This window comes from Eptesicus fuscus, chromosome 10, assembly GCF_027574615.1.
Source record: "Eptesicus fuscus isolate TK198812 chromosome 10, DD_ASM_mEF_20220401, whole genome shotgun sequence".
Taxonomy (NCBI): domain Eukaryota; kingdom Metazoa; phylum Chordata; class Mammalia; order Chiroptera; family Vespertilionidae; genus Eptesicus; species Eptesicus fuscus.
This window is the reverse complement of record NC_072482.1, coordinates 89,105,374-89,130,414: the sequence shown is the minus strand read 5'-3', so window position 1 is coordinate 89,130,414 and position 25,041 is coordinate 89,105,374. Positions and strand designations below refer to the sequence as shown.

At 45.5% G+C, this 25,041-nt stretch overlaps 1 protein-coding gene across 2 annotated transcripts in view; it reads right to left on the bottom strand.

Moving 5' to 3' along the window:
- Positions 1 to 25,041, bottom strand: part of MTHFD1L (methylenetetrahydrofolate dehydrogenase (NADP+ dependent) 1 like) — a 164,305-nt gene that overhangs the window by 72,805 nt on the left and 66,459 nt on the right. For both annotated transcript variants that reach the window (XM_054721834.1, XM_054721835.1), the window contains one exon: positions 21,257 to 21,368. In XM_054721834.1, coding sequence (XP_054577809.1) covers positions 21,257 to 21,368 — 112 coding nt within the window. The remainder of the gene's footprint in view (positions 1 to 21,256; positions 21,369 to 25,041) is intronic.

The following is a 25,041-nucleotide window of genomic DNA, read 5'->3' as shown; positions in this document are numbered from 1 at the left end:
TCCCAGGAAAAGAAAGACATCAAAGAGCCTGTAATATCTGTTTCTGCAAGTGTAAAAAACTTAGCAAGTGAAACTCTGGTTACTGAGTCAGAAAACAAATGAAAAAATACCAACATTCCTAGTATGACAACTTCAATTATAGAAGACATTAAGACAGACTAAAGGAAAACACTTTAAACACGAAAGTAGGCACATTCTACAATATATTGACTAAATACGGCAGGCAAAGCAGGGACTTTCGAATTGAAAGCAGAGACTCATTTGTGTGTCACCAAATCAATGTGCAGTTCCTCCTAATTCGTGGGGATACGCTCCAAGGACCCCAGCACATTACTGGGAAATATGACGAGAAGAAAACAAGTCAGGCCCTTTTCACCATTTCCAGTGGAATCTGTGTCCCTGGCTAGCTCTCTACAAGCTGACAGAGGAGTGGTGCCCTGGATATGTTCCGCTAAACATTTTATAAGGAAAAGGTGACAAGGAGACAGGAATAATTCTCATGTCCTCACCTCTACCCCATCCTTAGCCCAGAAGGCGCTGAAACCAAAGTCCGATGTAATTCTCATTCTGTTTGAACAAAGAACAAACCCTCAATTTGCCATCTTTCTCTCCCCTCCTCTTGGTACTTCCCCAGCCTGGCCTTAATCTAGAAGGGGGTGCAACTTGGATAAAGCAGTGGATAAAACTATGAGTATATTTGTATTATATATGCTAAATACATACAAATATTTTATTATTATGTTCCTTATACTGGCAAAAGGGAAGCATTAAAACATGATGTCCAGCCCGGCTGACATGGCTCAGTGGTTGAGTGTTGATCTATGAACCAGGAGACCATGGTTCGATTCCTGGTCAGGGCACATGCCCGGGTTGCGGGCTCGATCTCCAGGTTGGGGCGTGTAGGAGGCAGCTGAGCAATGATTCTCTTTCATCATTGATGTTGCTATCTCTCTCTCCCTTTCCTTTCCTCTTGAAAAAAAAAAACCCCCACACAAAACACCCAAAAAACAAAAACAAGAAACATGATGTCCATGTGGCTTGAGGTTCTGAGATGGATTCCTGAAGGAGTCATGGGCTGTTCCCACAAAGACAGCATCTCTACCTCCACGTTTTTATCTTCAACAGAATGCGTGGCATGCTCTAGTCTAGACACTCTTGTATCCTGATCCTTTCAATTCACCCAATGTGGAGCATAGCCCCAGGACATTAACATTTAAAAAATAATATTTTAGGTCTTCTCTTCTAATCCCTGCCTGGCCACCTGGCAGATGTTGTGAAAAGGAAATAGAGACAGTGACATGGATCACTTGGCATTAACTCAATCTGTGTCTGGAAAACCCACCAGAACTATGTCATGCTGATGGTGGATTAGCAACTTGCTTTTCTATTCCAAGGAGACCTAGTAGAATCAGAAAATGTCTTAACTTCTCCTGCAGCCAGGTATGGCCATGTGAAAAATCCTATATAATAAAAGGCTAATATGCAAATAGACCGAGTAGCAGAACAACTGAACAACTGGTCACTATAACGTGTGCTGACCACCAGGGGGCGCGTGCGGAACATGGTGGGCATTGGCAGCAGGCAGCCGAGTGTGGAACGTGGCAGGTGTCGGCCATGGTGGGATGGTGGAGCAGGTGAGCGGGGGTGCCAGACCAAGGCAGGGGTGCTTGTCACTGTCATTGGGGCGAGACTCTGGTGGTTACTGAAAATTCTTTGCTCCTGTGCACCGTGGTCCTGCCTGGCGCTCACATCTGCTGCCCGTGCCGGCCCTGATTGCTTGGTGCCGTCAGCGGGTGCAAGTGGTGGTTGCCAGCTGCGATCACCCTTCAGGGCTTCTCCACCTCCCCCTGCTCCTGAGGGGCGATCGAGGCAGCAGCTGCCACTCGCACCCGCTGACAGTCCGCTGGCCCCGCTCACACCCACTGCTGGCGCCGGCCCCAATCGCTCTGCGCCGTCAGCGGGTGCGAGTGGGGCCGGCGCCGTCAGCGCACGAGAGCGGTGGCAGTGGGAGCGGAGCTGCTGGCAGACAGGGGACCGGGGGCCACAGCGGGAAGGGCCGGATGGAGCACAGAGGATGGGCCGAGACCCACCCCTATGCCCACCGCAGCCTCGCAGCCAACAGTTCCTTTCAAGGTGCACGAACTGGTGCACTGGGCCCCTAGTGTTAACAGTAAGATGTAAGCAGAAGTTTTGTATGGGAGTTCGAGGAAGGCTCCTGGAAAGGGAGAATGAATTTCTTCCTCCTTCCTGTTGGCTGGGATTCACATGTGATGGCTGGGGCTTGTGCAACCATCCTGGACAACGAGGCAGCACAGAGCTCCAATAATCGAGGAGGTGCCGTACCAGCCCAGGCTGCCTACAGTGGATTTCTTTGATGTGACAGAGAAATAAACTTCTATTCGCTTGGGGTCACCCTTTTTTCACCGATGCTCTGACGTGTCAGTGAACATAATCCTAACTGACTCATTGGTAAAACTAGAGCCTACTTAGAAACATGATAGCTTTTTCCATTTCTACCATTTCATTATTTGAACATGGCCCAGTGTTTTCCTTCTCTGCACAACAGTAACTCTGGGACTGAAGGCAAGGTTACATTTCTTATTTAGAAAAGATGTGAGGCTTGCTCGGTTTGGCTGGGGAAGAGATGCTGTACTTTTGAAGGCTGAGATGTGGCCATAACTCTGATTGGTGGCTCCAAGCTGCGCCAGGAAGGGAACTGAGTGTCTGACCATGAGCTCCAGACAGAACTGAATCAGGGCGCCAGGACCAGCACGCGTGCCAGGCTGCATGCCCAGGGCTCCAGGTGTCCTGTTCATCGGGCTCCGGGTCTGTCTGCACTCTAACCTCTAACCTCTACCTCCTTCGCGAGTGTGTGATAAACAAAGAAATGGTTTCTGGAGGGAAAAATATATTCCCATCATTTTAAATATTTTTACAAGTTATATCATTACAGTATTATCTGACCCTAAAAACCACAAACAATGCACTGTCAACCAAAACATTCATGTAACTTTATGACACACAGAACAAAAGGACTAAACAAAGATGGGGCTGGGAATCAAAACAAGAGACTCAGACCCCTGGTGTTTGACATTCAGGAGGTTTGTGTGCTAAACGCTCGAACATTTGAAACAAAACTCACTTTTTAGAACGTAACTGAACATCTCAGTGTGGCATAGGAGCACAGAGAGGATGAAGAAGCCATCCTCACATTCCCTGAAAGCCGGCTACCATGGGGAACCCCTGAGAAATCTCACGGCCTTGTTCATTTCTCTCAATTCAGCTTGCAGAGAGCAAGCATCGTCCTGGCTCAGTCGGCCTGATCACCCAGGTCAGCTGCTGTCCACATCTCCACTGCTCATCCCAAGGGAAATGGAAGAGTGTGGGTGGCTATAGCCAAACCATCACTCCTGCTAGAAAGGAACCGAATGCCCCTGACCCACCAAACAGAGCTATTCACATCCAGACTTAGCCCTACACAAAGTGAAGACTGGACCATATACCAATGGTCACTGCCAATCGATGGCTCTAGCCTCTGCCATCTCCTAAATTACATAGCCATGGTTCCTTCTCCCCGCCGCCCCACCCCCATGCATCGCTAGCAAACACTAATATTTTGCCACCAAAGAAGTAAAACAGCGCAGAGCCACCGTCTCCCAGGCACAGCCCAGCTCAGCTCCCTCCCGCCTTCCCACAGCCAGCAACTCGGATTAACCTGGTGCTGATCTGGGTCACGCTTCCACATGTGTAAAAGACATAAATGAAGTAGTGTTGCTTCGTGTGTTTAACATGTGTTAGGCTGTGCTTAGAATTCAACAACCTGCTTTTTCACTCGCCAGTGAGATCTCACCGCTGGAAATGCCCAGAGGTGGTGCAGCGGCCTCATCTCTACCTGCTGATGGATCCCTATCCTGGGGAGGGAGTCCCACTGAATGAGACCTTGGCCTCTCCTCCCCCTCACTCCCTCTCTTCAGGGAAGGACCCATCTGATGTGGGGCGGGGGGGCGGGGAGGGGAGAGGGGGTTCAGGAAGAAACACCATTTATAAATGGAGTACCGGTAACAACTCTTTACATAATCATTCTAGAAGTCCTCACAGATTAGAAACCATACTGACTCCCCACCATGACCCTGAAGGACGTTGAGAATGTCACTCCAATCTGTCTTCTCTGCCAGACCCCTGTGCTGACGACCTTTCTCCCACCTCAGTCCTGCCTCACCGACTGCAGCTTAAGTGTTCTTCAAGGCTTGCCTCAAATGACATCTCAAGAGAGCCTTACTGGAACCATTATTTAAAAACTGTCAATTTATCTCCACCAGCAATTGAAAGCATAACATTTCAGATTATCATTTATTCCCCTTCACAATGACCTCATGGAACCGTGAAATCCATCTCCCCACGTCTCACATTCCAGTAAAACTGTCCCCCGGATCCTCCAACAGGTTTCCATCCACACTCATTTGCTCGGTCTGCGCGCTCTGCCTCGAGTGTTCTCCCTCGCTGCATGTCACATTAGCTCAGACTGTTCACATCAATTTTTCCTTTTTTATTTTAAACAAAAGTAACACACTAACTGAAAATTTATAGAATACCAAATAAATAAAGTAGAAAGTCACTATTTCCCACAGATAAATAAAAGTAACCATTTGATATACTTCTTTCATGCTTTTTCATTGCATCTAGTAGATATTTACTACTTATTTTAAAAATGAGAAATATATTATAAACATTGTTTTGCAACCTGATTTCTTTTACTTTATATTTCATGAACACCTTTCCATGTACCATATAAATCTGTTATAAAGTAATACTAAACTTTTTTTTTACGTTTTTCTTGAAGCTCCAAGTTTTAATTTCACATTAAAAATTTAATCTCTCTCTATTCTGAATATATTGTGATACATGCCTCTTAAGTTTGTTTTAAAATTAATAGCCAAATGTCTGAACATCATTTAATCGTTAGTCCATCCATTGCCACTGATCTGAAATGTCGTCTGTATCAAATTATTAATTCCTACATATAATGAAATAGTCTACTTAAGGATACACACTCTAGGGTGTTTTTTGTTTTTAATATGTTTTTGATTTGAGAGAGAGAGAAAGGGAGAAGAGTGACAGAAACATCAATCAGAGAGAAACAACATTGATCGACTGCCTCCTGCATGCCCCCTACTGGGGAATGAGCCAGCAACTCAGGCATATGCCCTGCCTCGGAATAGAACTTGAGACCTCTTGGTGCATGGGTCGACATTCAACTACTGAGCTACACCAGCCGGGCTAGGGTGTCCTTTTGGTATCAGTTTTTGTGTGTGTCCCTCTTTATTACTAGCAGTATGATCTGATTTTGGTATCTAGAGTTAGATAAGTCATCAATTATTTTTTAAAAATTTTTCCTTGTTTTATCCTCATAAATGTATTCTTCTAGAATCTAGACAAATACTATTAACTTAAATCAGGAAATTCATCTCCCTCCATACCTTCTATGGCAGCTATATAATAGTACAGTACTGAATAGTGCAGCATCGTATAGTATGGCATGGTCCAGTAGAGTAATGTTATAGTTATTTACATGTTAGTTTGACAGGGAATAATGATTGTTTAACACTGATTATTCCCATCCAAAGACATGGTATGTATTTCACCACTGATTTGGTCTTATTCTGTGTCTTTCAATAAACTTATATAGCTTTTTTTCTATATTCTCATTTGTTGTTACATTTATTCCTAGGTATTTATAGTCTTGGGGACACATAAAAATAGGATATTTTCCATATTACAGCATCAGACTTTATTGCTGATATAAAACCACTGATTTTTACATATTTATATTGTATCCAACTAGCCAACCAAAACTTCTTTTACTTAAAATAAGTCTTGAATTTTCTAGTTATACAATCACTACACATAAAAATGAAAAATCTGTCTCTTTCCTTCCAATATTTATACTGTAATTGTTCTTGTTTTATAACATTGGCCAGGACTTCCAGAATAATGACGGATATAGTGGTGATTGTAAGCATTCTGTGTTCCTGAATACATTACTGAGCCTTTAAGGGCTTTGCCAGTTAGTATGAGGCTGATTGTTAGTTTCTGTTTTACAATTCTATTTAAACTAGAGGCCTGATGCATGAAATTCGTGCGAGAGTAGGCCTTCCTTCCCCCGGCTGCCAGCACCAGTTTCCCTCTGGCGGCCAGCAGACACCCAGGACCCGGGCTTCCCTCAAAGCCCCAGCTTCATCTGGAAGGTCATCCGGAAGGATGTCCGGTCTAATTAGCATATTATGCTTTTATTATTATTATAGATTCTTCTACTGCAAGAGGTATTTCTTTATCATCCCATTGAGATAAACCTTTCATCCTGAAAGTTACTTTACTCTGCTTCATTTTGAATTGGATACCAAAATACTTTTAAATCATAGGTAATTTTTTATTGTTATTACTAGAGGTCCGGTGCACGAAATTCGTGCACAGAGGGTGTGCGTGTGTGTGTCCCTCAGCCCAGCCTACACCCTCTCCAATCTGGGACCCCTCTCACAATCCAGGACTGCTGGCTCCCAACTGCTCGCCTGCTGCCTTCCTGATTTCCCCTAACCGCTTCTGCCTGCCAGCCTGATCACCCCCTAACCACTCCAATGCCAGCCTGATAGATGTCTAGCTGCTTCCCTGCCAGCCTGTTTGCCCCCAACTTCCCTCCTCTGCCAGCCTGGTCACCCCTAACTGCCCTCCCCTGCAGGCTTGATTGCCTCCAACTGCTCTCCCTTGCAGGCCTGGTGCCTCCCAACTGCCCTCCCCTGCTGGCCATCTTCTGGTGGCCATCTTGTGTCCACATGGGGGCAGGATCTTTGACCACATGGGGGCATCCATATTGTGTGTTGGAGTGATGGTCAATCTGCATATTACTCTTTTTATTCGATAGGATAGAGGCCTGGTGCATGGATGGGGGCCAGCTGGTTTGCCCTGAAGGGTGTCCCGGATCAGGGTGGGGGTTACCTTAGGGCATGGGGCGGCCTGAGCGAGGAGCCTGTGGTGGTTTGCAGGCCAGCCAAGCCCCCTGGCAACTCAAGCGGAGGCCCTGGTATCTGGAATTTATTTACCTTCTACAATTGAAACTTTGTAGCCTGGAGTGGAGCTAAGCCTCCTACTCGCTCCGTGGCCAGCAGCCTTTTCTGTTGGGGTTTGTGTATATCTTCTATAATTGAAACTTTGTAGCCTTAAGCGGAGGCCTGGGCCGGCCAGGGTGTGTGGAAAGCGGGGGGCAACCCTAGCCTCCTGCTCTTTCCAGCTCCGTGGCTGCCGCCATTTCTGTTTGGATTTGTTTACCTTCTATAATTGAAACTTTGTAGCCTTGAGTGGAGGCTTAGGCCAAGAAGGGCAGGCGGAAAGCTTGGCTTCATCCGTTGCCTGGCAAACCCAAGCCTCAGCTCTCTGTGGCTGTAGCCATCTTGGTTGGGTTTATTTTCATACTCGCTTTGATTGGCTGATGGGCGTGGCTTGTGCATGTAGTGGAATGATGGTTAATTTGCATATTACTCTTTTATTAGGTAGTATTTGTATCAAAGCATCAATGGTCAAAACAACACTTATGGTTGAAGCTGATATAAAACTATTGAGTTTTACATATTTCACTGTATCCAACTAGCCAACCAAAACTTCTATTAATTTTTTAAATCCCCACCCAAGGACATGCTTTTAGATTAGAGAGAAAAAGGGAGAGGGAGAGAGAGAAACATTGATGTGCGAGTGAAACATCGATTGATTATCTCCCACACATCCCCTGCCTGGGGATTGAACCCACGACCTTCCAGTGTATAGGACACTCTAATCAACTGAGCCACTCTGGCCAGGGCGAGCCCGACACTTAGAGAGCACTCATAATCAGTGTTCTTCCCTGCCCCTGAGAAGATGTAAAAGGTCCACAAAAAGATCCTCCATTCCTTTAGCAACAACCAGCTTCCCAACAGTCCTCACTCAAAATTCTACCATGTTTTCCTTGTATGAGAACAGCAATAAAGTATTGTAATTTTGTAATTAGGAAAACATTGCTAAAAGCTTAAGGACAACCTCATGGCATTGCAATTTTCTAAACTATGGTTTATATTTGGTGAGGGTTATTCGACCCTTTCAGGCTGACAGTTCTGGCTGCGATGGGGTAAGATGGCAGTCATACAATGTAAATTTAAAAGTCATTGTGCAATGGGTATTGTCAAAGAAACTTCTAAAAAAGCCTACGCAGTTTATGAATTTTAAGACTCCAGTTTAACCTCTAGACCCCATTTTTAAATCGCTTTCTGTTAACTCTCATAGCACTCATCTCTGCAAGACAATGTTTTGACAAGGGTCCTATTTTAACTCCACATTTTATGATGGTAAGCAGAACTACATTATGAGCACATTATTATCTAGAATATATACTAGTATGTAAATCTTAAGTAGCGATGGGCTAGATACTTCACTGAAAATAAGTTTGCATTTTGTAAATGCAAACAGTCAAGGTCAGGTTAGACATTCCCAAAGTTCAAACTATCTTTCATAACTTTTAAAAAAATGTTTTGCTCTTTTTATTTAATTACTCTTTTAATAAACTTATTTAACTATAGATTCAACAAACCATTGGGCGAACATGCCTAAATTCACCATAAAAAGCCCAGTGGAAATTCACACGTTTACCAGTAGGTAAGTCATTCAGTAAACTGATGTGTAGTAACAGTTATTTAGTGCCCGTTACGAGCTACAAGCAGGGAGGGCTAAGGAAAGATGATATGGAATGAAAGCAAACATTTAGAAAGTGGTAAAGAAGCCGAGGCCCTGAGGTCAGAGGCTTAGGTTCAAATTCCTGCTTGCTGCCGCACTAGTTGTTTGCCTCTGGGCAACAACTGACTCCCACTAATGCTTGTGCTCCTCACCTGTAAAACGGGGTGACCCTGTCCCCGGGTCATTACCACACACACACACACACACACACACACACACACACACATAAAGCAGCTAGCAGGTCCTCAAGGAAAGGAAAGTCCTGTAACTACTAGCAATCTACACATCGTTTCTGTCAAGTTGCCTTAGGTGTTAGGCCATGCCATTTCCCTAGCTTTACAGAGAGGAGGGCTGGGGAGAGGGCGGGTTGTCAGCTCCCAGTGGAGAGGGTGTAGCTGGTCTCTGTGAGAGGTAGGAAAGCAGGCTGGGTATCAAAAGGGGATCAAAATTATGGGGTAGGGATTTGAAGTCCAGGGAGACATCTGAGCCTTGCGGTCAAGGAACGGTCGTGGCCAGAGGTAGAGAGTGTGGAGATGGCCAGGCGCGTTGTGGAGCAGTGGTCAGAGAAGGGGTCCGAGGCTGAACGCGGGGGCAGTCCAAGGTTTAGAGAAGAAGGCCCTCCAGCCAAAGAGGCTGTGCAGGAGGCAGTGCTGGGAGAGGCTGAGGACAGACTGGGGTGTGGAAAGTGCTTTAAGGAAGGGAGGGAAGAAGCCCTGTCCAATGAAAAAGACCATCAGAGCACTGAAGAGAACAAACATCCACACAACAGAGTGAAACAGGTCAGCAGGAAGTGTTGTAGACAGGGATACAGATGAAGACAGTAGAACCTTCTAGAAGCTACAGTGAAGACCACAAGGGGACCTTGGGGGGGGGGGGGTGAGGGGTGGTGGAGAGCAGAAAAGGGGAGGACGTTTTAAGACTGACTCTTTGCAAAAAACTGAGGTTCAGTCAGTACATCAGTCTCTACACAAAAGTGCCCAAGATCAAGCTGAGTAACTCATCTCAATAGGATTATAACTGTCCTATAAAAAGAAAACCACACAGACGTATGGAAGCATGCGAACAAAAACGGAATGATCTTTGTATGGAGATATCAGAAATGAGTTGAATTTTTTTTCTTTACTTTTGAAGATCATCTGATTCTTCTATAAGGATGAAAGTACAACTTTAACGAAGGGAAGTTATTATTATTATTATTCTTTGCATTTAGCATCTTGTTCCTTGCCATTCTCCATCTGCTCCATGGACACAAGTGCAGAAAAGTGAGCCTGACCACAGGTGAGCACCAGAGGGGAGCGGTGACACTGGCTGGGACCTCCAAGGGCTCACAGATTCCCCTAAAGAGAATAGGGAAATGCATCTCCCCCTTTTGAAATGGTTTTATGTTACGTGCATGTAGGTGGTTACCAACATATTTGAAATTTTTGAAACTCTGGCACAAGCACACCAGGAGGTAAGAGAATGGTCAGAGCATGTATTGTGTAGAACACAGCAACTGGAAACAACCTAAATATCTGTTGACAGGAGAATGGATAAATATATGGTGGTCTCATTATAGCTGCTAGATGCCACTACTTGGGTGAATGAATCCTAGAAACCTAATATTAAACAAAAAGGGCAAGTTAGAGAAGACACAATACCTCATTATTTTTATAAATTCTAAACGCTTTTCCTGATATTTCATTAGTGAGAAAGTAAAGACTTTTACATTAAAAGCTGTTTCTATTTGTGTGTGTTTTTGCACAATGTGCAGGAAATATATCAGAACACATCACAGAGAGGTCAGCTTTAGGTCTCAGGATCCCTTAAGAACTGGTAGGAATTTAAGGGTTACATTATAATGCAAATTACTCTAGTTTTTGTTTTGTTTTTTTTTAATGAAAGTTCTTGACTTGGGCTCTTGATGATATTCTGACTTAAGACAGGTTATAAATTCAACCAAAGCAAATCCACTTACAAAAGCTGCCCAATTAAGTTCTGAATTATTTACTAGCACTTTCATGAAAGCAAATAAATTTAAAGTATAATCAGATGCTCCATTAAGTGGACCTATATGGACTCTGTGTATTTTTGGCTAAAAGTGGCCCCTACTAAATGGCTTTTTTTTTTTTTTTTTTTTTAATCACAAAAAGATTTGCCTCCTGTCTTTCTCCCTTTGGCAGTGATGGGATTTCCCAAATAAGGAGCCAAATTCCCTAGTGTTTGGTTAGCAACCTTTTTGGCACCAAGAGTACTAGTACGTTTGAGATGTGAACTATGACAGTTGAATTTAAGACCACATGTTTTTTATTTTAATGTTTAATGCAAAGATTCTCTGCATTGTTTCTCAACAATTGTCATGCTTAAGTTTCTTCCACGCTTTTGTGTTCCAGGGTAGAGCAAGGCTCAGGGAGAGAGATAAATACCCTGGAAGATATGTACCTGTGAATTTGCTGGGTTCCAGCGTATCCTGCTTTCTTCCTGATAACTCTGCAAAGCATTTTATTTATTATTATCTTTTAAAATATAGTTTTATTGATTTCAGAGAGCAAAGGAGAGGGAAAGATAGAAACATCAATGATGAGAGAGAATCATCGATTGGTTGCCTCCTGCACGCCCCCTACTGGGGATCAAGCCCGTAACCTGGGCATGTGCCCTGACCAGTCCACGGGCCAATGCTCTAACCACCGAGCAAAACTAGCCAGGGCCAACCCATTCTTTGCAAAATCCCAAGGGACCTCTTATGGCAGATGTTCAGAACTGAACAACGTGGGCAGGAAGAGCAGAGGTATTCACTTCTCCAGAGACCAGGCCCACTGCTGGGTGATGCTGAGATGAAGAGTCAGGGAGGGAGGGGCGCCGTGTGGAACCCCTTCTAGAAGGAGGGCCCTGCTCTCTGTAGCTGATAAGCAGAGCTGGAGAAACCTTCCTGTAGGCTCCTCTTTCTTGGGGAGGCAGAACAGAGGGTGCCCCTGACACTGCCAAGGTGAATGGATTTAAAAGCAATCCCAGAGGCAGGTCCCAGCAGTACACAGCTGACCACCACCTGCACTGGCCTTGAACTCTCTGGGGCGCAGGAGGAGGGGAGCAGAGTTTAGATCCCTGAGTGATTTAGATCCCCCGAGACTTCTTGGCCCCCCTTTTACGGCTGGGGCTGACAACCACCTCTGGAAGAATCACCAAGCAAAGGAAGAAAAATTTCACAAATTGTGTGAATTAAGGAAAAGAGTCACCAAAACCGAACGTTAAGTTCTGAGGTGATTAAAGACCTAAATATAAGAGCCAACATTTTATGACTCCAAAAGCAGAAACCATAAAAAAAAAAAGGTTGGAAAGAGAAAAGCTACGATGAACACATTTGAAAGATAAAACACACATGGAAGGAGATATTTTTAACACATAGTGGCAAAGTATTCCTATTCAGAATATATTACAAAACGGAAACAAATTCATAAGAAAAAGATAAATGAACCCCCCCCAAAATAAAAACAACACATAACCCAGGCAATTCATAAATGCTCTGAAATGTCTATCCCTATACTTACATTCACAACTATAATGAAATACCATTTCATTACCATCAGATTGGCAAGACTTTGAAAACCTAATACAAATGGGGGAAAGAATGGGGAGAAATCAGAAATCTCATTACTAACTGGTGGTAGCAGAAACTGGTACCTTGAAGAACAATTTGGCTTTAGCTATTAAGTCGACTCAGAGCATACTTAAAACCCCCCAAATTTTACTCCTCAATATGGGCCCTAGAAAACGTTTTGCACATATTCTCGGAGACAAAAATAAGAATGTTCCCTAGAAGACCAGAGTTCTGGAAGGAATGTAATACCCTTCAATGAAGAATGCATGAACACGCGTGCTACATACATGCCAAGGAAGCCGACACTGCAGGTAAAAATGAGGTTTCTCTGGTCACAGCTACTTGGATACATGCAAAAATGTAACACTGGCCCTAACCGGTTTGGCTCAGTGGATAGAGCGTCGGCCTGCGGACTGAAGGGTCCCAGGTTCGATTCCAGTCAAGGGCATGTACCTGGGTTGCGGGCACATCCCCAGTGGGGGGTGTGCAGGAGGCAGCTGATCGATGTTTCTCTCTCATCGATGTTTCTAACTCTCTATCCCTCTCCCTTCCTCATGGTAAAAAATCAATAAAATACATTAAAAAAAAAAAAGTAACACTGAACCCAAATACAAAGGGACAGAGCAGGGGTTGGCAAATGATGGCCTGCAGATTTAAACTTTTAAAAAAACATTTTTAAAATGTTTTAAAAACAAATCAGAGGAACATTTCATCACATGTGAACACTATATGAAATTCAAATGTCAGAGCCCATAAATAAAACTTCTGGAACTCGGCCTCTCTCATTCCTGCAGGTTTGAGCTATGCTTTATCTATGCCTTTGCCGTGGAATTTCCGCACAGAGACACTATGACTCACAGAGCCGAAGAAATTTACTAGCTTGCCCTTGACAGCAAAAGTTTGCTGACCCTGCCAGAGCACAATGCCGAGAGTAACATTTATTAACGCATAAAATGCTCACACATATTAAAAATATTACAAAAACATGCTGCATATCTGTGGTTCCCAAATTTATGTGCAGAGGCGCCCCGGGGCGCTCTGAGCTCAAAGGAGCCATGGGATGTGTTAAATTTGGGGGGGAAACTCGGCACCACTTGACATCTGGTGACAATGCAAGTCCCACGGGTGTGAGGCGATTCACCGTTTCAACATCACCGCTCCGCACGCCTTCCGGTGACATCATGTATTTGTGAAGCTACGTTTTTGGTGGCTGCTGCAGTATGAAGCGAGAACCGTGCGAAGCCAACGTGGAATGGGAAACGCGGTTCGAAGTGGTGGCTGATTCCGGGATTGAGAAGTTGTGCAGTACCCAAAAAGGATACACATCTCATTAATAAGTTATGGTGGCTATTTAAGAATGAAATCTTTTTTTTTTTCTTTTCTTTCAGTTTATATGCATCCTTTGTTCAGACAGCTACGAAGTTGTTGGGACACAGATATCCATTAAGTGGTTTGGACATAACCACTTAATAAAGGGACATCTTAGGTATTTCTTTGGGCCTGGAGTGCTGTGAAAATTGCAAGAGGCTGGTGTCATGGTCAGAGGGCTGCAGATCTTTTGAGGAGGCATGTGTATGTGATAAAAGTCTAAAAGAATGCTCAGAAGTGATACTCCTTTCCCCCAAATCAGGATGCTGGTGACTAGAGAAGCAGAAAAGGGAAAAAGATTGGGGGGCGGGGGTTCATGGTGACCTCAACTCTGTCTCTAATGTTCTATAAAAAACGAAAGCACAAAAAACTAAAAGCATTTCGCCTAAGAACAGGAACAAGTCAGGGATGCCCACTTTCACCAATCTTATTCAACACTAGTGAGCCGGTGCACGGATTCATGCACATTGAAAGGAAATTAATCAGAAGGTGGCCGGCAGGGCGGGACTGGGAGAGATGGGCTGGACACGCTCTGGAGCCAACTTCCTGCGGTCCCTCCGGCAGGTGGGGTCCCAAGGCCTGGCCTGCGGGGATTGGGCTGAAACCAGCTCTCCGACATCCCCCAAGGGGTCCCTGAGTGCCAGAGGGCACTCCGTAAAGTTGCTGTCGTACAGGGCGTGGAATGCAAACGCAAGTGTGCAGTGAACCAGATTCAGGGCCGACAGAGCCCCAGAAACAACATAACCCATGGCCGAAGGTGGAATTGCACGGCCTACAAGGAATCGGGCTCCGTCCTCTCTGGTTTCGGGGTGCGTCACCTGAGAACTGATGCTGCCAAGTCACTGCAGCTTGGGAGCTCCTGTGTTAAAAAGTATGGACTTTCCTCAAAAAATTAAATATGGAACTGCCGTTTGACCCAGTGATCCCACTTTTAGGAATATATCCTAAGAAACCCGAAGCACGGATCAGAAAGAATGTATGCACCCCTATGTTCATAGCAGCACAATTTATAATAGCTAAGATCTGGAAATAGCCCAAGTGCCCAACAGTAGATGAGTGGATAAAAAAGCTGTGGTACATTTATACCATGGAATGTAAGAAGAATCTCTTGCCCTTTGAGACAGCATGGAGGGACCTGGAGAGTATCATGCTAAGTGAAATAAGACAGTCAGAGAAAGACAAGTATCACACGATCACACTCATATATGGAATCTAAGTAACGGAAAAAACTGATGAACGGAGTAGATCCAGACCCATGGAAGCATGGAACAGCGTGCGGAATCTCAGAGGGAAGGTGGAGGAGGGTGCGTGGGTGGGAGGTAATCAACAAAGACCTTGTACGCATATATCATAACCCATGGACACAGACAATAGGGTGCTAGAGGCCTGGGGAGGTGGGTAGGGGCAGGCTGGAGGGGGTCAATGGGGAAAAGGGGGGACATATGTAATACTTCCAACAATAAAGAATTATTTTAAAAAAACAACTAAAGCACACAGAAATATGCTATTATTTTAACAAAGCTGAGTGGTGGAAACCTGAGTGTTTACTATATTAATCTGTGTACTTTCTGGAATACTGTACACTCAGAATATTTCACCTTTTGTTAGGGGGTGAGGGAGGCAGAAGACTAGCTGATGAAAGAAAGGAGGGCTCCATTCTCCTACAAAAGGGAAGAGAATAAAGGGTGAGGCAGAATAAAGGCCAGCAGGGACATTGAGGGGAGAATGAGACTGGGCACTGAGCAAGAGGAGAAATCAGAAACCCTGGGGCAATAACAAACAACCTCTCTTACTAGGCTTTCCTCCACAGAGGGGTTAAAAGCCACTACTGGTGACTAGCGGTTTCCTGAACGTCAGCATGTGACCTTCAGCCAGGGCCTCACATAATTCCGCCCTTCTCATCCTTGATATGACAAATGTGATCAGCAGAGAGAAAGTATAACCATGATGGAGTGTGGGCTGGGATCAGTGCTTCCAAGTAACGTGACCAGGGTGAAGCCTGGGAGAATGAGAGTTTCGAAAGCTGGATGGTCACTGGACACTGGGTTTTTTTGAAGGGTGGATGAAATTATAGGAATGTTTAGTTTGGTTCTCTCCGACCGAAATAAAGGCATATGTAAAATTGCATAACAATAAAAAATGGAAACAGAGGACAGGGTGTAACCACCAGCACAGCGTCCCGAAGCCCAAGTGGAAAGATTTAAAGCTGTTTGCAAAAGGGGGTAGGGTGGGGGAGCAGCAGTCAGCATGTGAGTCAGTAAGACAACCTTTATTAGCAATATATCAGGGAAAAGGATCTTTTAAAGTAGTCAGAAGAAAAGGAAAAAAAACACCTCAAAGTATTCCACGACTGTTGGCACTGAAACGAATTATTTTTGATGGGAGTGGCTGGGAACTAGAGAGAGAGAGAGAGATGGGAAAGTTACTGCAGGCAGAAGAGCCAACAGATCCTCTCTCTGCACAGGGGAGGCCGAGGGCACATCCCCGACACTTGGGCTGGGCCATGGCAGACCACGGGTACCATTACTTAGGCTTCGGTTGCATCATCTGTAAAATGGGGAGAACAACAGAACTGTTTAAGGATTAGGTGAGAAAGTCTGTGGTGGCTTTAGCACAGGTTTGAAGCTCAGGAGCAGCTCAGAGGACCGGAGCATTTATAATGGAAATATTAACAAGGTTTTGTTTCCCAATCCTATTCAGTTTGCCTTAGAACTGCTAGGGCTACTCGTTCTGATAACTAAATCCTAATCCTGAAATGTTCGGGGCCAAGCCTGGTGCACGATTGGGGATGGGCCTAATCTTTCTCTTCTGCCACCTTGTCTGTTTACACTCATGTACCCAGGCAGCATCAGGGGAACCCAGCCTGGGTCTATGTGATTGTTTAGTTAGCAAGGAGAAGACGCAATCCAGTAGGTAACTTCTTCTTCTTTTAAAAAAAAAAAATATTTTATTGATTTTTTACAGAGAGAAAGGGAGAGTTAGAAACATTCATGAGAGAGGAACATCAGTTGCCTCCCGCCCACCTCCCACTGAGGATGTGCCTGCAACCAAGGTACACGCCCTTGACCGGAATCGAACCTGGGACCCGGGAGTCCACAGGCCGACACTATCCAGTGAGCCAAACTGGCTAGGCAGTAGGTAACTTCTTGACATGCACTTTGGATGTGCGTGCTCAAGGTCAAATGTGGATGGGAAACTGAAAGGCACCAGATCTTCACATGGATCCCCATAGAGGGTAAGGTGAAGCAGCATACCACGTCCATTAGGTCCTGAGATGTAGACCCTGGCCTTTTATCTTTTTGAGGCATGAACGTCTTTTGAGAATCTAATGAGAATTGTGGAGCTTAACTCTGGTTTTAAAAAAAAGTACATACACTCATATAACTATGCATTTAATTATGGGAGGGGGTGACTGGTGATCATCGTTTAAGAAACCCCTGGCTATAAAAATGTAGACTGGCCTGACTGGAGTGGCTCAGTGGTTGAACATTGATCTATAAACCAGGAGGTCACAGTTTGATTCCCAGTCAGGGCACATGCCCAGGTTGCGGGCTCAATCCCCACTGTGGGGCGTGCAGGAGGCAACAGATCAATGATTCTCTCTCATCATTGATATTTCTATCTCTCTCTCCCTCTCCTTTCTTCTCTGAAATCAATAAAAAAATATATTTTTAAAAAATGCAGGCTGCATTCCAGAAGGAAGGAAAGGTATTCATTCAAAACTGGAAGCAAAACCAAATTAAGGGAACAGAAAATAAATTTGAAAAACTAAGGTTCATGTGTAAGTTTGAAATCCCTACAAATAGTTTAAATATGAGATAAGTTTTAAAAACCTAGGAACTCAATCTTGTTACTCTTTTCTTTTCTTTCTTTAAAAATAACACATGGTTGGGGTTTGATGCCAAAGCAATGTTTTGCCTTGACAGCAGTAAATGAAGCGAGTGGTTCCCCGAGGACTGTTGACGGAAGAAGTAGAAACAGAAATCAGTGACCACAGCACTCGCCCAGATTCTCGTGGAGCCTTCTGCTCTCGTCTGACAAGTTTCTGCAATTAATTAAATAAACTTTACTCAGTTCTTAAGGCTAAATGGAATACTGAGGCCATTATCTTGGAGTAATTATTGTGGAGTAGACAAAATAATTCCTTATGTGTGCTGGGATGGAACAAAACACTAGATTTAAAGGAGTAGTATGGGGAAAATGCTATCTAAGAGACGCGCCCCATCTCCTAAGGTTCTTAGTTAATCAATGTGGTCCTTAACCTCCTAAGTGCATCGGACCCGCCATTTGCAGGTTCTGCTCACAGGCCTGTCTCCCCTCCCCATTGTAAATTACTGTGGGCTGGGAAACGTGTCTTAATCATCTTCACTTCCTGGCTCTGACCGTGTAGTACCTGACATACAGCAGAAGCTCAATAAATATGCCCTGAGGTAAGTTATTTCAATGACCTAAACATATTTTCAATTATTTATTTTCCGGGTATTACCGAGAAGTGAAATGGCTAGATTATTTTCTCTTTTTAAGTTTTACCCAGAAATTCTGTCCGATTGCTCTTGTTCTGTGAACTACCTTTTCCAATCTTTTGCCCATTTTCTGGGATTATTTTTTTTCTTCTTATCAGCCTGTAGCCCTTTGTGGGTTATACAGGGTGGGAAAAAGTAGGTTTACAGCTGTAATGCAAATTAATAATATAATGATCTATACCAGTGGTCGGCAAACTGAGGCTCTGTTGACTAATGAGTTTGCCGACCACTGGTCTATACTAATAGTAGCCTAGGTGGCATCACGTCCTCACATCATCACAAGATGGCTGCGCGCACAGCAGAGTCGGGGCCCAGCGGCTGCTCCGTGCGGTGAGGCCTGGGGATCCCATGGCTCTACGCAGTGCAGCGGAGGCCGGAGGCCGGTCCCAGCATCTCCACTGCCTTGCGCGGAGGAGGCGGGTCGTGGCAGAGGAGGGCAGTTGTGGGTGATCAGGCCAGCCGGGGAGGGCAGTTGGCGGTGATCAGGATGGCAGGAGAGGGCAGCTGTGGGCAATCAGGCTGCCAGGGGAGGGCAGTTGTGGACGATCAGGCTGGCAGGGGAGTGGTTAGGGGGTGATCAGGCTGGCAGGCAGAAGCGGTTAGGGGCAATCAGGGAGGCAGGGAGGCAGGCAGGCAAGCGGTTAGGAGCCAGTGGTCCTGGATTGTGAGAGGGATCCCAGATTGGAGAGGGTGCAGGCCAGGCTGAGGGACACCCCTCCTCCCCCCGTGCACAAATTTCGTGCACCAGGCCTCTAGTTAACAAATAAATAACACGAGAATAAACTGTTTCACATACAACTGTAAACCTCCTTTTGCCCACCCCTGTGTATTCTGAATGCTGTTCATGTGTCTATTATCCTTGTAAATGATTTCTTCCAACCTGTCACTTGTTTTTTTAACCTAGTATCGTTTATCATACATAATTTATTTCCTTAATGTAACCTAAATTATCAATCTTTTGCTTTTGGGTCTGAGCCTATAAACAATGACTTTCCTAAGGACAGACATTTCTCCTCAGGCTTCAGATAAACACATGCCACTGCACTTAACTCCTGCAGAAGGATGTTAAAATGGGGCTCTTTGGGTTCCACTTTTTTTTTTTTAGGGTTCAAAATGGTGTCACTTGCTTATTGGCAAAGAAATCGTTTGAAAATAAATTTTGCATCCGTTAGCCCAACAGCCACCTTGAGGTTCCAAAAGAGTTGACAAGGTCAGAAGCCAAGAAAGGACATCTTCAAAGGTAGCTGTCTCCATGACCAGCCCCACTCTGGCCTCCAGCTAGTGAGGGGAGGGGGCGTTAGAGTGACCTGGGAGGTGCAGTGTATCTCTGCCTTAGGGGACTCAGTGGTATAGGGTGTGTGTGTGGGTGTGTGGGGGGGGGGCAGATAAAGGGAAGTTTACAGGCCGAAACAGCCCATGGCACAACAGAGGGTCCTGTGAGAAGCACAGCTGCACTTCCACCGAAGGGAGGTCAGAGGTCAAAGGTCTGTGGTGCCTGGAGACCGGCTGTGGAAGCAGCAGGAATGTATAAAAGAGGTACTGCCCAGAGGGCTTCTGCCAAGAGTGAGGGACCGTGGCTGGAAGACGGTGGCCTGTCCATGGCCACACAGAGAGCTGCCATGTTCTGCATACACCTTGACGGATGCTGTGCCACGAAAACACATATTCCATAAATATGCATGGACAAAGCAAGGATGGGAACAGAGGCAGAGCTCTGTCAGCAAGAGACGGAGTGCTTTCTAGAAGCTCTTTTATTTGTGGAGTGAATGCATTAGAACACTTCACAAAAGCACCAGCTTTGTGGTGCCCGCCTCTGCCCGGCCTCCTCGTCCATTAGCTCTCCAATTACGCCGTGATCGATGGAGCAAGTCCATTGAGACAGCATGTCTGGCCACTCTCCTCGCGGACTCGCTACCGAAGGAGCAGAGCGCACGGGACTGTCTAGCACAGACCTTTGAGGAATGAGCTCTACAAGTCCTCCTCTGCTCCTGACTGTCTACCAGGAATGCCTGCAGCAGTCTCAACAGCCCTGAATGGCTTTCCAAATGACTGAGCGTGAAAGTGCACAGCCAAGTCCTTTTGTCCGGCGGAATCCTTTCTAACACAATAACCCACTCTGAGTTTGACACAAGGCTGAGGACTGGTGTGAAAGAAGCAACTGCGAGGCTCGGTGATGACAGGCACACAATTACCCGTGAAAACCTGCCAGTGTAACCCCTCCATGTCCAATTCAGATGTCATTCCATGAAGCCTTGCTTGTTTAGTCACAGCCTTAATGGCATGGGTGGGATTTGGCACTCACTGTGCCATTTCCATGGCCACTGCCCCCTCTTTCTGGCTGGAATATCCAACAAAAGCCAACGAGAAACAGGTACCCCAAAGGAGAGTTTGACAACAGCAAAGATGTGAAGTTCTACCAATTAAAACTTCCACGTGTATTGGCTGGAACTCTTCCCTCCATTAGACCACTGAATACACATTCGGATCCAATTTAATTTTAAGTTGTTAATAATATTATTACTGTGAGTAATAGCTAAGACTGAATGAACACCCTCTCCTGTTAGATGATGGACAGGACACCTCAGGAGGGCAGGGCTGAGCTTGTGTCCTCGGCACTGTGGCCTCAGGTGTAAGTTGCATGCCTTGTAAATGGTAGGTGCTCAATATCTGCTGAACGAATAACCTCCTTTAGTTTTCACAATAACTCTATAAGGTTTGAGACCATATTGTGATCACCATTTTACAGATGAGAAAACTGAGGCTCCGAGGTCACTTAAAATGTGTCCGAGGCCTCTGAGCCAGCAAGTATCAGAGCTTACCCTCAAACCCACATGCATCTGACATCAGAACCTCTGGTTCAACCACGAGATCATTTCCCAGTGAGGCCCAGCCCACAGCGCTTTTCCAGTACTGAGACCCTCTATGAGAGGTGGGTCTCAAGAATACATTTCAAGTCCATGGAGTACCACGCTACTCCAGTCGTCCTCTTTTAGATTTCTTCAATATCCTACAACCACGACATTAAAGAGCAATGACTTACCTACAAATCCTTCTTTACCCACTAGTTTCAGGGCAATTTTATCAGCCAACACTGAGGAGTTGCCATGGGCGATGTTAGCGAAGGGGCCAGCATGCACAAAGACGGGCGTCCCCTGTGGAAGGAGAAGACCAAGTTAGAAACCCCAGAGGCAAATGGGAGGTCACACAAGGTGGGCCCCACGGCTGGGTACTGAGAAGACTCACGTCAGCCATTGTGCTTCCACTAAAACTACCAGCTTAATGCACACATCCTCACAGAGAAAGTTAAAAAAGCCCCGAGTCTGCCAAAGGTCCAAGCTCCTTATGTATTCTGGAACGGCGTTAGTTCTACATTTAGTGCTGAGCCAAGGAGAAAAGGTGTTGAGGGCCAGTTATCTCCTCCGGTAACTTTGATAAGCCACCGTGTTAGCTGCCTCAGTGACCGTGAAGTAAACGCCTTACATTATTTCACATTACTTTGCATTGTGTTTTCTTTAAAAAAAAAAAAAAATGGAATTAGACTCTGATGGTCTAAGAGGCTTATTTAAATTTTTTTCTCATCAAGAAATTAATCAGTTCAAGAAAAACCCAAAGTAAGCATAAAAAAAATGAATGTGATTCACGGCAGGCCAACGACATAAGGGTATTATGGTTGCAATGATAAGGAAATAGAACACTTTTATGTTCACAATAATAAGCTTGTTATTCTGATTTTTTTAAATTCCGTTTTGAGATTTTCATTGTTTGTCTTCCATGTTAAAAACCTGACAACCATTACATTTTAATTCCTTGAACAAAAACCTGTCTCTGCATTTGTTTTCAATGCCTGTTCGATACGTTTCCGTTGTTGGTGAGAACAGGCCGTGGCCCCACCTAAAAGAGCGTGTTGACCCACACGCGGTCAAGTGCTCAGGTTTTATTCAGAGCCCAGCCGCGGCCACGGGGGTCTGTGTACATGCAGCCTGAGCTCCACCTGTGAAAACACAGGCTGCCCTCGCAGACGTGGGAGGCAGGGAGTGGGCGCGGGCATGGGGGCTGCAAGCCACGGAAAATTCCCACGCACCCCGATGGGCTGCTGGCTGCCCATCTCCCAAGCTGAGAAAGCTGAGCAAAGGCAGGAAGAAAGGAAGTGAGAGAACCATCGTCTCTCAGAACGAAGAAGACAGTCTATCAAAGCCAGTCTGTGAGTTCCCTGTTTACTTTTCCTCCCAAAGTCCTCAGGGGGGACACTAGCAGGGTCCTGAGAAGGCCATACACATGTATGTGGACATAAAGTCAGGATGATGAAACCCAAACACACATGTTGATAGATATGTATACAGACGTGGGTTTAGTGTCTACATCTACCCGTGTACCTACGTCTATGTCTGATTTCTCACTTCTGTCCAGATTAAACCTTTCAAATGCTCAGAAGAAAATGCTGTTTCAAAGACAGAGTCTCCATCACCTCCTGACCTGGCCAGTCCCAGCATGTGGCTGGCTGAGTAAGCGAGTGGAGTTGGGACGTTTCCCGAGGCCAAGGTCGCAGGCTGCACGCCTGGGTGGCCAGCTGCCCTCACTCCTGTACGCGCTGCAACCCTGAGGTGGCATCTGTCTGAGGAGCACCGGGCACGGGTCTCCAAGGGGCACAGGTGACAGACAGGGTGTGGCTGGATCAGCACAAACACCTCACTATTCCCGACATAGCCACTCTAAGAACTAGATCAGCAGCATTTTAATTTTCATTTACAGTTAAAGGCCACTCCATATGTTAATCAGTATTGGAGCCCTGGTTTTGGAACTCCCAGTATGGAGTTTGAATGGAAAAACGTGTACATTTGCTTTGTTAGACCTTCAAACAGACACATATGCTCACACACTCCACCGATGCTTGCAGCCATGTGATACTGTGAGCAGTTAAAAACTGTGTCTGAAAACCCAGATAGAAGACTACCCGTCATGAGTGTGGTATTTCACTTTATATACACAACACCCCGGAAAGTAATGCAGGGACTAACTTGGCTCCTCATGATGACAAAGCTGTAGATATTCTCCATAATGGACTTTTCAAACATTTCAATTCAATTACCCATTTGCTTGCCAGAGCCCTAAAACAGCTTTGTCCAAATGGACTTTCTACAAAGCTGAGCATATTCTATATCTGCACCATCCAATACATGAGGCTACTTAAAATGTAGCTAGTAAATAAAAAATATAAAATAAATGGAGCCAGTGTGACTGCAGAACTGAATTGTAAATTTTATTTAAACAAATTGAGGCTGAAATAAGCACGCTACCATACTGGCCAGCACTCCCTAGCACACGAGTGTGTCCTAACCCCGGGACAATGTTAGCACCTCTCCATTTCTCCACTTCCGGAGGCCAGAGTGAGGTCATGGGTAAACGCCCAAGAACTCTAAGCAGCAGGGCAACAGGAACTGGGTTAGATTTTAGAGCTGCTGAGTGGAGGAAGGCGTTGAGAGAAAGTGTGGAAAAAGCTAGACCAGTTGGGAGCCTGCGGCAGTGGGACAGGTGGGCACGCTGGTAGCTGAGGCAGGAAGGAGGCAGGGTGAGGGAGGGAGGGGGGCCTCCGGATGACCTCTAGGTTTCTGGCTTGAACCGCTCACAGACCAGGCTTGGGGGAAGGAGCAGGTTGGGAGGAAGCAGGAGGAGGTTGGGAATCAAAGACCTTATTTGTTAAGCTTGAAATGCCTTTTACCCACCCAAGTGGCTCTTGGTAACTGTACCTCCAAACCTGGAATTCTGAGGTCAAGAGGTTGAGAACCAGAGTGTGGGGTCATAGCATGGCTGGTAATTGGGGAGAGCATAGCTGGAGAAGTGAGGGCTCAGGCCCCCCGACATTCAGGGGCTGAGCCGAGAAGCCAGCAAAGGAGAGGGTGGAGAGGCCATCAAGAAGGTCCGGGAGAGTGAGGGGTCAGAGGCCAGAAGAAGCAAGGGCTCCCGAAGGCAGGAACGTCAGGGTGAAGTTACTGAGTTACTTTCCTAAGTGTCCTGTAGATAAAGTGGAATACCACACTTATGATGGATGGTTTTATGTCTTTGGATTAGCCCTGGAATTTTCAGACACAGTATTTAACTGTGTACAGTATCATATCGCAGCAAGCATCGGAGTATGTGAGCCACTGGGACTCTCAGCATTTTACATGAGAGAAAAAGGAGAAGGAGATTAAAACACAGGTCATAGCTAGTGAATGGCAGAGTGAACACTGACACTCAGTTTTGATTCAGCTGAACAGATGGATGGCTATTTTGCTTGTCTTTCTGTTATGGCTTCCCCAATGTGCTTGCCCTCTGGCCACCCCCACCTCCCTTTGTCACACTACAGCTTGAGGACAAACAGACGTTCACACCACTCACGGCATGCATTGCCTCCCCTCTCCAGTGCTCAGGGACCCCTGGAAGGGAGCCAGAAACTGGCCTTTGTGAGACAATTGTCCATCGTAGGAACATTTGCACCAGGGAAATTGGCAAATGCTACAAATTAGGCATTTTCACCCAGAGAGCTGGCTGTTAAAACACGTACCAGACCCCCACCCCCACCATCCCACCTCTCTGTCAACCCGACCCAAATATTGCCTCCTTGTCTGCATCTAAACCCTGGGCCCTCTTTAGCTAAGAGGAGGGAATTAGACTATTACTACAGCATATGAGCAAGAAAGTAACTAAACCCCTGGATGAAAACAGATATTTTCATGAGGAAATTTAAGTTCAATGAAGACGAGAGCAGGAAAGTCATATACAAAAACAGCATTCTTAGAAAAGCAGGGTACAGAATACTCTCCTGGAAAACATTTTTCACCATTTACT